The following is a 13,957-nucleotide window of genomic DNA, read 5'->3' as shown; positions in this document are numbered from 1 at the left end:
AAATAAAAAAATTACAAGTCTTCTTTTTTGGTTTTGGGGTTAAGTAATTAAGAGCTTTTTTTTTTGAGATTGCATGTATAGAGAAATAAGGCTTTTTATATTTTGAAAGTAGCTTTCGAGAAAAAAAAATTTATATATATTTTCAAGTTTTTTTTCAAAAGTGTGTTTGGCCCTTTTTTTTTTTTTTTTTATTGGAGAAAAAAGTTAAAGAATTTTTTTTTTTTTTTTTTAACCAAACATACTATTTATTTTTTTTTTTTGGAACAACTTTTTATGTACTAAAAGTATTTTTTAAGCTCTTTAATACAATTTCAAATTGGCTCTAAGAGTCAAGAAATATGTCTCTACCTGCATAAAAAGATATATGCTTTGGGGTTAAGACTTAAGTGTTTAGGACGCACTACTAATGACAGTAGTTCAGTAGTCTTAAAAGAATCCCAATGAAGTTAGGTCTTACAAATACTATGGTGGGGTTAGGTCATGCTATTGTTCAATTAGTCTTTAAGGAACACATGCGATTGTTCATCGTCTAAGGCCTCTTATGAGCAATTCCTAACGAGTAGGTGCTAACCATGGTCACACTCTTCTACCCTTTTAATTATTTAATTAAAAAAAAAAAAAAAAGGTGTTTAAAAAGGCAACAATGAAAAGCTCTCCCACTCTAGCATGCATGGTTTTCTTGGGAGGAAGAATGAATCAGAAAAAAATGGAAATGTTGAAGTAAGTGGTTTCTTCTGTAAAAGCTTTAGAAGTCGTCGTAAAAATTTTAAATTGGTAGATAAATAAAAGCACATTAGTTAAGCTACTCATTGTAGCACACAAGATTAAGAAGGCAGCAATGAAAGATGAAGTTTTTTCGTTTCAAATGGATGGGAGTCTTGGGAGAGGAGTCGGTCCTGGTCTATATTAGAGCAAAATTGTCATTTTAATATAATGGCAAAACTGTCATTAAAATGACAATTTTACCCTTATATTAACAAAGACCAGCTCCTCTTCGATCCATTTTAACTAAAAATGACCCAAATTCCATGGCCATCGGCATTTCTTTGAATTTGTAAATTTGGTGAGAAAATTCTGTGGAAAATTAATGATCATGAATGGCATAAGAACCAGGAATTTTTTGAATTATTGAATGTCAATGTCAGTAATGGATAACCGTAGGAAATCCAAACTATAGCAGCCAACAGACTCAACAATGTAAATCAAGTCACATTCAATGGTGCTTTAAATAAAGTTTTATATAATATATTGTGTTAGAATATTTCTGGTGATTGAAATGGGCATTTTACCATCTGCCATGTATTCTGGTAAAATTCACCTATAAAAATCAGCTTGAAAAAAAAAAAAGTTTGCTTAATAGCTTGTACATATATAGTTAAAATTATGCTTAATTAACATATACAAAACAATTAGAACTTGTTTGAGATTGCGTTTGAAAAATAGAGCTTTTAAGTCAAAAAAAGCTTTTAGGCAAAAGCTTCATTTTTAAACTTTTGCAAAAAGTGTTTTTTTGGTCATTTTTAGGCTTTTTGGACCTTTAAAAGCGTTTTTAATTTTTTTACCAAACTTAACGAATACTTTTTTCTTTAAACGGACTTTTTTAGTGTTAAAAGTATTTTTAAACACCTCAAACACAATCTCAAACAAGCCCTTAGGGTAGTAACATGATCATAATTTTATTTCTCTATTTGTGCCATTTATTTAATGATCCCCATAAGTATCTGCAAACAAACATGCAGTGGTAGTTCTTTTAATCTGAACAATATAATTCAAGAGGTTTGGGGAAATTTTGTTTTTAAAGTAAAGATGAGTAACTGCGACTCTGCAAGCCCATTTAGGACATGCGTTTAGCATTTCAATTTCATAAATAAATAGTGTGATTTTAAATCAGATCCCAAAAAATTAATTGTTTGGAATTGCCTTTTTAAAAAATTGCGATTTGAAAACACAGAAAACTTGTGTTCTCAAATCGTAGGTGATGATGCGTTTTTTTGAAAATGCATAATTTTAAAGGCTAAAATGCAATTTTAAAGACCAAATCGAAATTTTGCGAAATACATAATTACATTTTTAAAAATCACGTTTTCAAATCACACATTTTAAAATCGCACATTTTGAAATCATAATCCCAAATGAACCCTTATAAAGAGAAACATTGCAATACAACTAACAAAAAATAATTCACCAATCTCAATTTAAGAGAAAAATGTAAAGTATTCTTGTGTCCATGCGTACGTGCATCGTTTGGCTGCAGAGGAAACAATTTAAAGAGAAAAATAACAAAAAATGAGAAAAAAAAAAAAAAAAAAAAACAGATAACACATAATGCAAAATAGAGTTGTTGCACACCTCTAAAGATTAGAAAATAGAGGTGAACCATTTGCTTAAACAAAGCTTCGGTTGGGGCGATCAAAGCTCTTTGGCTTTATTAAATTTTATATATGGTAAAGTTTATTTGTTAGTTAAGAGTTAATTATTGTAAATTTTATGTAAGAATAGTTTTCTGAATCAGTTTATAAGCTGTAGTTTGGCTTGATTTAATCTCAGAACTACACAGAATAGTTCTCTCCATGATATATGTTTATACCATCTTCCTTCAAAGCTTTAAGCTTTGTTTGGTTTTTTAGCCAAAATAAAAATAAAAATTTGATTATAAAGGATATATAAAGTTCATTACTTCGGACATGCCGTATAATTTGTTTTTTTTTTGGCGTTGCACAAGTTGGATTTCACCAATTCAGAAACTGATACTACTTAAGAATTCCAAATTACACATTTGATTTCTTCATTCTTTTTTCTGCAGCCAAACATAAGGTAAAGTTAGATTGTTGCTAAATCATTTGCTTTGGCTGGCCATTACAGGCACAGTTTCTGGCTATGGAAATTCTGTCATACAATTGTGCACCCTGCTCTCATGTTGTAAAATTAAGATTGGATTTGGCTCTGAAAAGCTCTAATTTGCATCAATCAAGGCTCACCTTTAGAAAACATAAATTTTGGTGCACTAAAATTGACTCCAGATATGGGACTCTGAGATTTCACAATTTAGATCAGTCTATAATAAAGAAACCCAGCCACCAGAGCAGGTTTAGATCATTAAATATCCTTAAAGGCTTCAAAAATGTTGATTCAAAGGTCTTGAGTGGAGGCTATACAGTGTATATTGTTGGGAACTCACTAGGGGGATTCGTGGCTCTATATTTTGCAGCACACAACCCTCATTTGGTGAAAGGTGTTACATTGCTTAATGCAACTCCTTTATGGGGATTTCTAGCTAACCCCATAAGATCTCCTAGACTAGCAAAACTATTTCCATGGGCTAGAACATTTCCTCTGCCTTCCAGTGTGAGAAAGCTCACAGAAGTCATGTAAGTTTAAGTAGTCATATGGATCAGTTGGTGTCCATTTTTGTTTATATGTTTCTTCGTTGCCTAGTCAGGGTGTAAACTACTAAGGCATCACATTTAAGATCTTGTAAACATTCATCCAAGTGAATGGATCCTATTATATACAATCTTCATAAAAGTTGAAGTTTAAGGCTTGCAACTTGGAAATTTAGAACTTATATGTTTAAATCATTTCGAGATTGAACTGTCAAGACATTCTAGACATTGTTTAGGTCCTTCAGTTCTGAGAAGAAAAAGTGTTTCACATACTCTTCTACATATCCAATGTGTATTGACTAAAAGTAACTTCAAATTTTATCATGTGATTTCAGTTGGCAGAAAATAAGTGATCCTAGAAGTATTGCAAAGGAACTCAAGCCAGTTTACGCAGATCATTCAACGAATGTTGACAAAGTGTTTTCTTGTATACTTGAGACAACACAGCATCCAGCTGCCGCTACATCATTTGCCTCGATTATGTTTGCTCCTCAGGGACAATTATCTTTTAGGAACACTTTATCTAGGTGGATAGTGCAAAAGTCCTAACTGCTACAAATATTTATTGTGCCTTATTTCCTTTTTTTTTTGGTCCAAATTATGGATTTGCAGCTCATTTTTATTTGAAGATGTCAAATGAACAATGTACCAATCTGCTTTATGTATGGAAAAGAAGACCCCTGGGTGAAACCTGTTTGGGGCGTTCAGGTGAAACGCCAGGTACCGGAAGCTCCGTATTATGAGATCAGTTCGGCTGGCCACTACCTCCATGATGAAGTTCCAGAGGTATGTAGCTTGTTACTGATTAATTAAGGAGTGTCTTTTCTTTTAGCAGATAAGGGAATAGAACATTTTCAACTTCTTTGCATGACTTTTTCTGCCATAAAAAGGAAAATACTTTCAGCATGACCGACGTCTCTATGTGTGAGTAAAAGCAAGAGTCTAAATTTTGCACGTCATATAGAAAGAAGAATCTTACAGGACAAAGGTTGATTAATTAACAACCAACTTGTATTACGAAGGTTTCAATTGGGTTAATTTCTTGCGAATGCCATAATTTGTTTTTATTTTGGTTAACTTTATATCCTTTTCTTTTTTATTGGGTATTTAGATTAGTAACTGTACTTGTCATACAGGTTGTGAATTATTTATTATGCGGGTGGATCGAAAACCTAGAGACTCAGGACTCAGTTGCATTACCTCTGCTTGATGATGAAAAAAGTATCCAATTCAGTATTGCCAAGGACTTGGAATTTGTGAGAGATGGATCAAGTAAATCAGTGAGGGTGCATTTCTTTGGATCCAACTTCTCACTTTGGAACATGATCAGATCTTTAATCAAGTCTCACTTTGGTAATTTATATTTCAAATCTTGATACGGGTATACCAATGTTGCCTTTGTCCAAAGCATAGTAATTCTGAAAAATGTACCATATTTTTCATATATTGTTGTATTAAAGGAATCAATCAATTTATCATTCATATTATTTGAATCCAATATTTACATTATGTCCAAAACTTCCTTCCTCAAAGCCTGGAGATAGCTATTTTTGTAACCCAATACAATGCAGCCAAAGAGAGAAATATTTCTGCAGCAGTTGACGACACATATCTGCAGTACCCAGCTTGTATCCGATTGAACTCTATATCTCTCTGATCAATACAACTATAAAGTGTGGTTTGCAAAGGACCTCAATCAGTGTTATCATGGTCCAACCCCATGAGGTTTAGAGGGCGAAAAAAAAAAATAAAAAAGGAAAAGAAGAGAACCAATTGAAATTCAGTTTCCATGTAGACAGGGGTAACCTATCTATTGGCATTAGTAGGCAATGAAGAAAAAGAATGGCGCTTTCTTTGGAGGGAGGCCCATGGACATTTCTTTGAAGTTGTAAATTTGGTGAGAAAATTGTGTTGAAAATTAATTATAATGGATGTTATAAGCGCTAAGAATTTCCTTGAATTATTTACTGAATAGCAATTTCAGTAATGGATACTTGTTGAAGATCTAAGTATAGTAGGAAACAGATTTCTAATAACATTCAATAACTTGAATGTTACAATTTCTAATAACTTGAATGTTACAATTTCTAGTAACATTCAAGTTACTAATAGCTGATTATATACTATATGGTATACTTAAGCAGAGAAACATTGCAAACCCACTAACAAAAAATAATTCACCAGGAAAATGTAAAGCATTTTTGTGTTCATAAGTGCATCATTCGGTTGCAAGGAAAAATTTTAAAGATCAAAAGAACCAAAATGGGAGCAAAGAAAAAATAAAAAGCAACCAAAACTGCAAAGCAGAGTTGCACACCTCTAAATATTGATAAATAGATTGTCCATTTTATTATCATAGCATTTTTCTTAACAAATGACATCAAATAAATTAAAAGAAATCTTGATCATCTAATATAAGCAATCTCATTAAAAGCGCAAAAGGGTGCAACCATGGTATATGAGAATAAACATATACTCGAACTACTCTGGTTATATGAGAATAAACATATAATTGAAAGATTAAAGGAAAACTGTTTTGGTTACATAACCAATAACAGTGCAGTACCATGTATTTATATAGCCAAATGGCTCGTGTGTTTTTACAAGAGAAGAGAGGACTGAAATACATAACAGAAAACAATGAACACATTAAATTACATAACAGAAAACCAAGAGGAAAACAAAAAGCATGGAAGCAGGACAATTGTGTGCTGAGCTGAGATGAAAGCCAGCAGAAATCATGGACATCTGACATGCAGGAATACTTGACAAATGACGGCCTTCATCTTGTATTGGGAAGCAGCAATCAGCTTGCATTGAGAGTTGAGAGGCTGGCCTTGTGTGGGCTGCTGAGTGTAGAAGAAGTGCCGTGAAAGTGAGGGTGATTGGGGAAGTCTTCTTCTGGTTGAAACTGAATTAGTTGGTTAGCATGTTTGATTGGAATGTTATCTTTAACAATAATAATAATTATACTCTCGATCACTTACAAAAAGGAATTTGTCTATTTGGATACACAACATCCCAATAAATTATAAAATTGCAGGAGTAGTAAGACATATATACCTCTTTATATTCATAATCTGGATCAGTTTGTTCCTGGGAATACTACATAAAGATAATCCCTCCTCTTCTCCATACCAATTTTGCTTGAAAGACGCCGAGAGAAATGTAACTAGATCAGCACGGTTCCTTCAATGCAATAAAGTTAATTCCCTTTTTTTTAATCAATGAATAAACCATAAAAAACAAAGGAGCAAAATATTTCCATCATTATCCTGTTCAGGACCAACATTTTCTTCATTGAACACTTCGGGTTCCAACTACAAGGGTGTGATGCCAAATCATTGGAGAAAATGCAATATATGCTCTAGGTTTGGTGTTTAGGCTGGGAGTGTTGAACTTACAGGTTTCTTCTCTTTTGTCAAGCCAACAAAGGCACTCATAGTAATGAAAAAATTCAATGTTCGGAGGCTTTCACTCTCTGCTTGGTCGGTGAGGCAATTCAACAAACACCTGTTGTGCGTTTTTGTGAACCCAACAAGAATATTAAGAAATAGGAGCGACAAGATCTTTCCAACGCAAACATTCAGACAAAAACAAAAGAGCCTTTTATATCAACACAATGCCAATGACAAGCATAAAATTTCCGTACAGGAAAATTAACAAATATACAAACCTAAGTTCCAAAACATCCAGATTGTTTCTTAGGAAAATATGAAGTCTAGTTGGAGAGATTACAAGTATATTTGCGGGGGATGATGCATGTTCTCCTCCTGCTACTAACAGTTTAGAGGCCTCTTGAACAGCGTGATGTGTGGCTCATGGGGATGACTTGCATAGTGGACCCGCCCACGGCTCTGTTGAACCCCAAAAGAAATGAGAGAAAAAAGAATAAATGCAAATTATTTAAAAATCTTCCAAAGAAGATGAAGAATGTGAAAGAAAATCAGAAATCCACAATGGAAGCAGAAGAAGTAATGTGCAAATAAACTCACCTTTGGATTTGTTTCTCAACAGTTGTCTTACATTAAGCAAAATCTGCGGGTCAATTGACGACAGACCTCCTTAATCCTCCTCTTCCAAGTCAGGCATGGATTCCTCCTCTTATGAATCAAACATGAACATTTTATCAATCTCAAGGCAAGGGATGTGGGCTATCTTGGACCACTCTCGTCCTTGATCTTTCTTGCAGTGTTCTTTCAGCAGAGGACACTCTTTGATAATGAGTTGCTGGAGTGAGGGAGGCAAGCCATCCTCTGGAAAGGATGTGAGATTTTCACACTCTGCGATATACAGTTGTTCAAGAGAGGAGAGGTTTTGAAGGGAAGACATGTATTTCAGATTGTGGAAGCGTTGGATGGTGAGGGTAGTAAGAGACGCAGGCAGCATCTTCCCTGGAAAGGACTCTATATTCGGACATCCACCACTAATAACAAGACGTTGAAGAGAGGTAAGTCTGTGCAGCCCCCAGTGAAGCAATGCCTCAGTGATGTTGCAATCCGAGATTGAAAGTGATGTTAGGTTGGCGGGAAAACCCTCTTCCGGAAAGGATGATACCACGCTTGGACTTCTTCTAAAAATCTCTCTAATCGTCAATGTTTGAAGTGAGGTGATGTTGTGAATGCAGTTAGGTAGGGCCATATCATCAATCGTTAACTCTCTAAGGTTGCTAGGAAGCAACCCTCCGTCTGGGAAGGAAACAAGAGTTGGACAATTATAAATTTCAATCGTGTCTAGATGGCTGAGGGTGTGTATGCCCGTGGGTAAGGATTTAAGGTTTTTACAACTCCAAATTCTAATCTTTTCAAGAGACGAGTTGTGATGGAAGCTCTTCGCTATTGACTCCAGCTTTGAACAATTCCAAATTGTAAGGTGTTGAAGTGTTGCAGGTAATTCTTTACTTTTCGCTATTGACTCCAGCTGTTCACATTTGCTAATTGTAAGACGTTGAAGTGTTGCAGGCAATTCTTCACTTTTCGCTATTGACTCCAGCTGTCCACAATCGTAAATCACAAGGCGTTGAAGTGTTGCAGGCAATTCTTCACTTTTCGATATTGACACCCGCTGTCCACATCCCCAAATCTCAAGGTGTTGTAGTGTTGTAGGCAATTCTTCACTTTTCGCTATGGACACCAGCTTTCCACAATTTTCAATATAGAGGTGTTTAAGTGTTGCCAGTAATTCTACGCTAGATGTTAAGAATTTGAGGGATGGACAATCAGAAATATCCAAGTACTCAAGAAGGGATGAGCCGCTACTACAAGTACTATTGGTATGATCCTCATCAAGCAAAATTAGCATATTCTTGCAATTCCATATCTCTAGCCGCTTGAGTGTTGGAGGTAGCTGGCCTATTGCAAAGTGCTTCAGTGAATCACATCCATTAATCTCAATGCGCTCAATACACGTGTTGTTGTACATGATTTCCTTGGGTAAAGATGCCAGGACATTACAACGAGAGATATGAATTTCTCTAAGTGTTGAAGGCAAATCCAACTGTGGCTGCTCGTTTGCTTTTTCTGCTACCAACGAAACTAGTTTCGAACAATTATCAAACTGTAGAACACGTAGATTTGGGAGGGGCTATAGTAATCCCACATCATTTGACCACAAAGGCGTCAGCTCCTCACAATTTTCAAAAGCTAGATCTTCTACATGAGTTAGTCCTTCGAGAAGAAGCCCTTCTGTTGGAGGAGGTGTGAACTCTGAAATTGTTGATAGAGAACTCAAGTGTAGTGAGCTAAAGTCAACCTTACTTTCGCACATAATCCCTTTTGACCCCTCAATTTGTAGTTCGCAGTCCTTTGGAAAGCTTGAAATAGAAACCACCAACCGCTGACATCTTTTTATAACAACTTTTCCTAATGAAGGAAAATGGTTTGGTAACTTCCCCAATAGCTTAGGACAATTTGCAATTGAAAGCTCACGCAAGTGTGGGAACTCTCCATTAGGGCTCCATGTCTCCCATTTTTCCATATCCTCAAAATATAAAGCCTCCAAGGATCTAAAAGGTTGTGAGGAACCATACCCATAAAACTCAACACCAATATTCTCCACAATTGCCATGCCGCTAATGAAAAGTTGTTTGAGTGATGGTAGTTGGCCGACTGGTGGCAATGAACTACACTTTTTACAGTTTTCAATCCTTAGCAACACCATACAAAGAAATGAATGACCAAACCAAGTCGGAAATTTTGTACCACCATAGCATTTGATAGTGAGCTCATTCAAAGCATTGTGAGGTTGTAACATGCTAAGTACGTCAAAGTCACTTCTTCTATCTTGTGAATCATCTATGTTGACACTCCATTTCAAGCACAACGCAGTAAGATCACACTTTTCACTTAACTTAGCATCGCTTGCATCCCTGGGTTCAGTTGCATTCTCCAATTGTGAGATGATGAGTGTCTCTCGAAGATGCGACAAAGAACTTAGCTCTCCTAACGAGAAGCAACTGCCTTTTCCCAATATTAGATTAGACAATGTTCGGAGATGAGTTAATTTACCTATTTGAGGAGGCATTCCTTCCAGCTTAGCAGCATTGAGAATGTTAAGGTGGCGCAAGTTGACCAAGTTGCCAAAATTTGAAGGCAATTTCTCTAAATAAGAACATCCCTCCAGAATCATTGTTTGTAAGTTGTATAGAGCGGTTGTTGATTTAGGCAAACCTCTAATCTTAGTGTAAGACAGGTCAAGGTACCGTAGATGCTTCAAATCGCCAATCGAATCTGGTAACTCAAGTATGCGGTACCCACTCAAAGAGAGCACTCTTAAACGTTTTAATTTCGGCAACAATTGATGAGGAACAGTATGAGTCAAAAAACAATGCCCACGATGTAGAAGCATAAGAGGCAAGAATGTACGCAGACATATGAATTCAAAAAAAGGCTCAAACTTTTTAGCAATATCATAGAAGCCACCCAAGTAAGAAGAGTGTCGAACCTTTTTAGGAAGTCTCCTTCTGTTACCACACCCAATTTCGTCTTCCATCCTGAAGCCTATATCGCCTGCAACCCTTTGGGCCAAATCGTTGATGAGATCATGCATCACAAATTGTGGTTTCCCATATCGGAATTTCTCCGTGCTTGATTGTTGGAAAAACGACCTTGACAACAAATCATGAAAATACTCGCTACCCAGATCTTCCATTTGCTTATCCCCTTCCGGTGGTTGAATTAGACCTTCTGCCATCCACAACAGAACCAACTGCTGCTCTTCAAATTCATAATCCTTTGAGAGTATTGAACAATACATAAAGCACCTTTTTAAATGTGAAGAGAGATCGTGGTAGCTCAACATAAGGGCAGGAACAATTTCACTTCTCTCCTCTGGTATATCCCATATCTTGCTCTTAAGTACATTTTCCCACTCATTACGGTCCTTTTTAGTGTGCAAGAGGCCTCCGAGGGTCTTTGCCGCCAAAGGCAAGCCTTTACATCTTTCAACGATTTTTTCACCACTCTCTTGAAGGTTCGGATGTGCATTGAAGTTGCTTGCCCCTAGTGCATGTTGGGTAAATACAGACAAACATGCATCTTTCGACAACACTTCCAAACGGTACTCTGGAAGGGAACGTGTTATCGATGAAACTCTCTCATTGCGAGTTGTGATGACAATTGCACTTCCCGGAGCCCCTGCTAGGAAAGGAGCGCGTAGGATAGTCCAATCAACGTAGTTCTCATTCCATAGATCATCCAGAACAACTAGAAATTTCTTCCCTTTTAGTTGTTCCTTGAGTTCGACTTGCAACAAATTCAGATCATTTTCATCACGGCTTGCAAAGGTGACTGATTTTAGAACTGCTTTTGTCACCCTAACAGCATCAAAGTCTTCAGAAACACAGGCCCATGCTTTTAAATCAAAAAAGCTTTGCACTTTTTTATCATTGAATAAAAGCTGGGCAAGAGTTGTCTTTCCTATACCCCTCATACCGAGTATAGGAATCACAGATACTTGAGCATCATTACGTCTTTCACCCAGCAACAATTGAAGTAAAACCTCTTTATCTTTTTCCCTGCCATAAACATTAGCATCTGTCATTAAAGAAGTTGGCTCCAGTGTCCCTCTTCTTCTGTTTGATCTCCCACGATCAGCAGCTTCTTTCAAGTTCAGTTGATCTTTTCGTGTGACAATATCATCGAATCGAGCAGAAATCTCCTCTATCTTTGAAACCAGCCTAACATTGAGCTTAAGAGCACTTGGAGTCAAACCAGTCAACCAGGTAGGGATGAGTTTCCGTACCTTACTTGGTATGGCCTGATCATCATCTCCTTCCTTCAATTTGCGTTGCAAAGCTTCCGTGGCGAACTCATCAAGTATGTCCTCGACATCGTAAGCCAAGTCTCTAAGATCATCCAACCACAGTTTTACAGTCCCGGATTGCTTCTCATAATGCTGCTTTCCATCCGCATCATCAAGGACTGCCTGGATTCCTTCCAGCGTATGCTTCCACTTGTTCAGCTTTTCTTCGAGTCCCACATATCGGCGTGCAAAGTTCAGCAGCTCGCCAGACGCCACTTGGTCAAACAGCAGTTGGATTAACGGAGAAAGGAAAAGCTCTGCCATGGTTTTCTTTGTAGAAAGGTATGATGGGGAAGCTCAGAAGCACAAGTAATAATTGGTATGTTCTGTAAAGTGAAGGGTTGAAGCCTTGAAGGAGTATCGGAAGTTCATATTGCTACGTGGCATATCATATATATCACATATGGGTATTGACAGTTCAGTGGATACTATATTAATTATAACCGACATATGTGTCTAGTTTGGATTAATTTGTGTTCAAAAAAATCAAATAGTAGGTTATATATATTAGTTGAGAGTCGATATATAAAATTCTAATCCCGTCAAATACTGCATAGTGTAACCTTTCTTTTGGTTGAATGCGGTCAATTACGGTGGGCTGCAGCCTGCAGGGTGACCATGTGATTTGAAAAGGAAAACTCGAAGAATTGTACGAAGGCTTTGGTATCACTAAATTGACCCAAAGTATTACCGGTAACCAATATTGGAGCACTCCTTGCATCTCGTCAAAATCACTTTTTGGTTATTTTAGTGAGATAATTTAATTAAAATGACTTAAATGTTCACTTCTTAGTTTCATTACTTAAAAAAAAAAAAAGTGAGATGAATAGTATTCACCATATTTAAAAATTATTATTAACGTACCTATTGATTAAATATTATTACTATTGAATGATAGTAAAGACGAAAAATTCCTGTGTTTTTTTTTGTTAACAAAAAAAAAAAAAAAAAACTTTGCAGAATTGATTTGGGAGTGGAACTAAGCTGACGTGACTAACAATCCAAAATCAATCATAAAAAACATCATCTTCTTCCAATAGAAATTAAAACTAAGAAAATAAAGGAAATATTACAAATTTTTAAAAATATTACCGTTAGAATAAGACAAATATTCTTAAAATAAACTATATTTAACAAACATTCAAAAATATAAAAGTTAGAGAAAGAATAAACAAATCTTTGAAAAATAATATTTAAATGAAATAGTGAAAGTGAATTGTTAAAGTAGTGAGGCTGCCGTTGGTGCTCTAAAAAGGTGAGTTGTTAAAATAATTAAAATTGTATTTTTGGTTATTTTGGTGAGTAAAATTTAGTGAGGTTGCTAGGTAAATAAGCTTAATTAATTGACCCAAAGTATATCGTGCCATAAAAATTAAAATTACAAAATACATTTTTTGTAATTTTTTTTAAAGCATTTTTTGATCTTTTGCTTTTACACCAAAAAAAACTCTGTGAATGGCGATGATGGAGCCCTTTTACTCAAAAGTCTTTGCTAAATGCTTGGCAAACGGATGAAAAAAAAAAAAAAAAAAAAAAAAAAAAATTGAACCCCTTTCATTTTCCCATTTCGTACTTTGTTCTGCACAGTAGGTAGTCAAAAGAGAACTAAAATTTTAGGGAATTACCAAATAATTTGTAATCTTTTCTCAAACTTTCAATTGAAGCAATATCTCTTAAAATTACCAGAAAATTACAATCTAGTATTTTTTTTTTTAAAAAAAAAAAAAAAATTATGTAATTTTTGGTGCAGAGGGGTTACAATACAACTGTTTGAGAGATACATCGGTGGGGATACAAAGACTTAGTTTTAGTCGTTTCCAAGTCTTCTCTCCTTATTTGTCAAATAATGCAAGTGAAGGTGAGCTTTCTATTTTGCTTTTTCTTTGATTCCTTTCTGTTAGAATATAATCAGAATATATTCTGATTATATTCTGATAATCACCATAATTGCTGACAATCACCATAATTGCTGATTTAATATATTTTTCCTGTATATACATTGATATTATTCTGTAATATTGTACATTAATTCCTTGATTGTAATTCCTATTTTATCTGGCCTTATTCAACTATAAATAGGCCTCATTGTATACAGTTCTAAAGACACAGAAATACAATATTCAGTTTATCCCTATATTCTCTAGTCTTCTTTAGTTATTTCAACATGGTATCAAAGCCAAGTTTTGGCCTTGTCTAGAGAAGTAGGAAGTCAGTCCGTTCAAAGGCTTTTTCGATCTTGTTTTGGTATAATTATTGTACCAACAGGCTCAAAA

General features: G+C 35.5%; 1 protein-coding gene and 1 pseudogene across 1 annotated transcript; one reads left to right on the top strand and one right to left on the bottom strand.

The window, feature by feature from the left end:
- The first annotated feature begins 2,877 nt into the window (after positions 1-2,877).
- LOC132165315 (pheophytinase, chloroplastic) lies at positions 2,878-4,881 on the top strand. Its single transcript, XM_088512512.1, has 4 exons — positions 2,878-3,368; positions 3,719-3,910; positions 4,013-4,169; positions 4,520-4,881. Exons 1-4 carry the CDS (start codon positions 2,878-2,880, stop codon positions 4,757-4,759), a joined length of 1,080 nt encoding a protein of 359 aa, XP_088368638.1. The 3' UTR covers positions 4,760-4,881.
- Positions 4,882-7,448: 2,567 nt separating this feature from the next.
- Positions 7,449-11,979, bottom strand: LOC148587247 (putative disease resistance RPP13-like protein 1; annotated as a pseudogene).
- Between the last annotated feature and the right edge of the window lie 1,978 nt (positions 11,980-13,957).

This window comes from Corylus avellana, chromosome 2 (assembly GCF_965113065.1).
Source record: "Corylus avellana chromosome 2, dhCorAvel1.hap1.2, whole genome shotgun sequence".
Lineage (NCBI taxonomy): Eukaryota > Viridiplantae > Streptophyta > Magnoliopsida > Fagales > Betulaceae > Corylus > Corylus avellana.
This window is presented reverse-complemented; position numbering and strand designations above follow the sequence as displayed.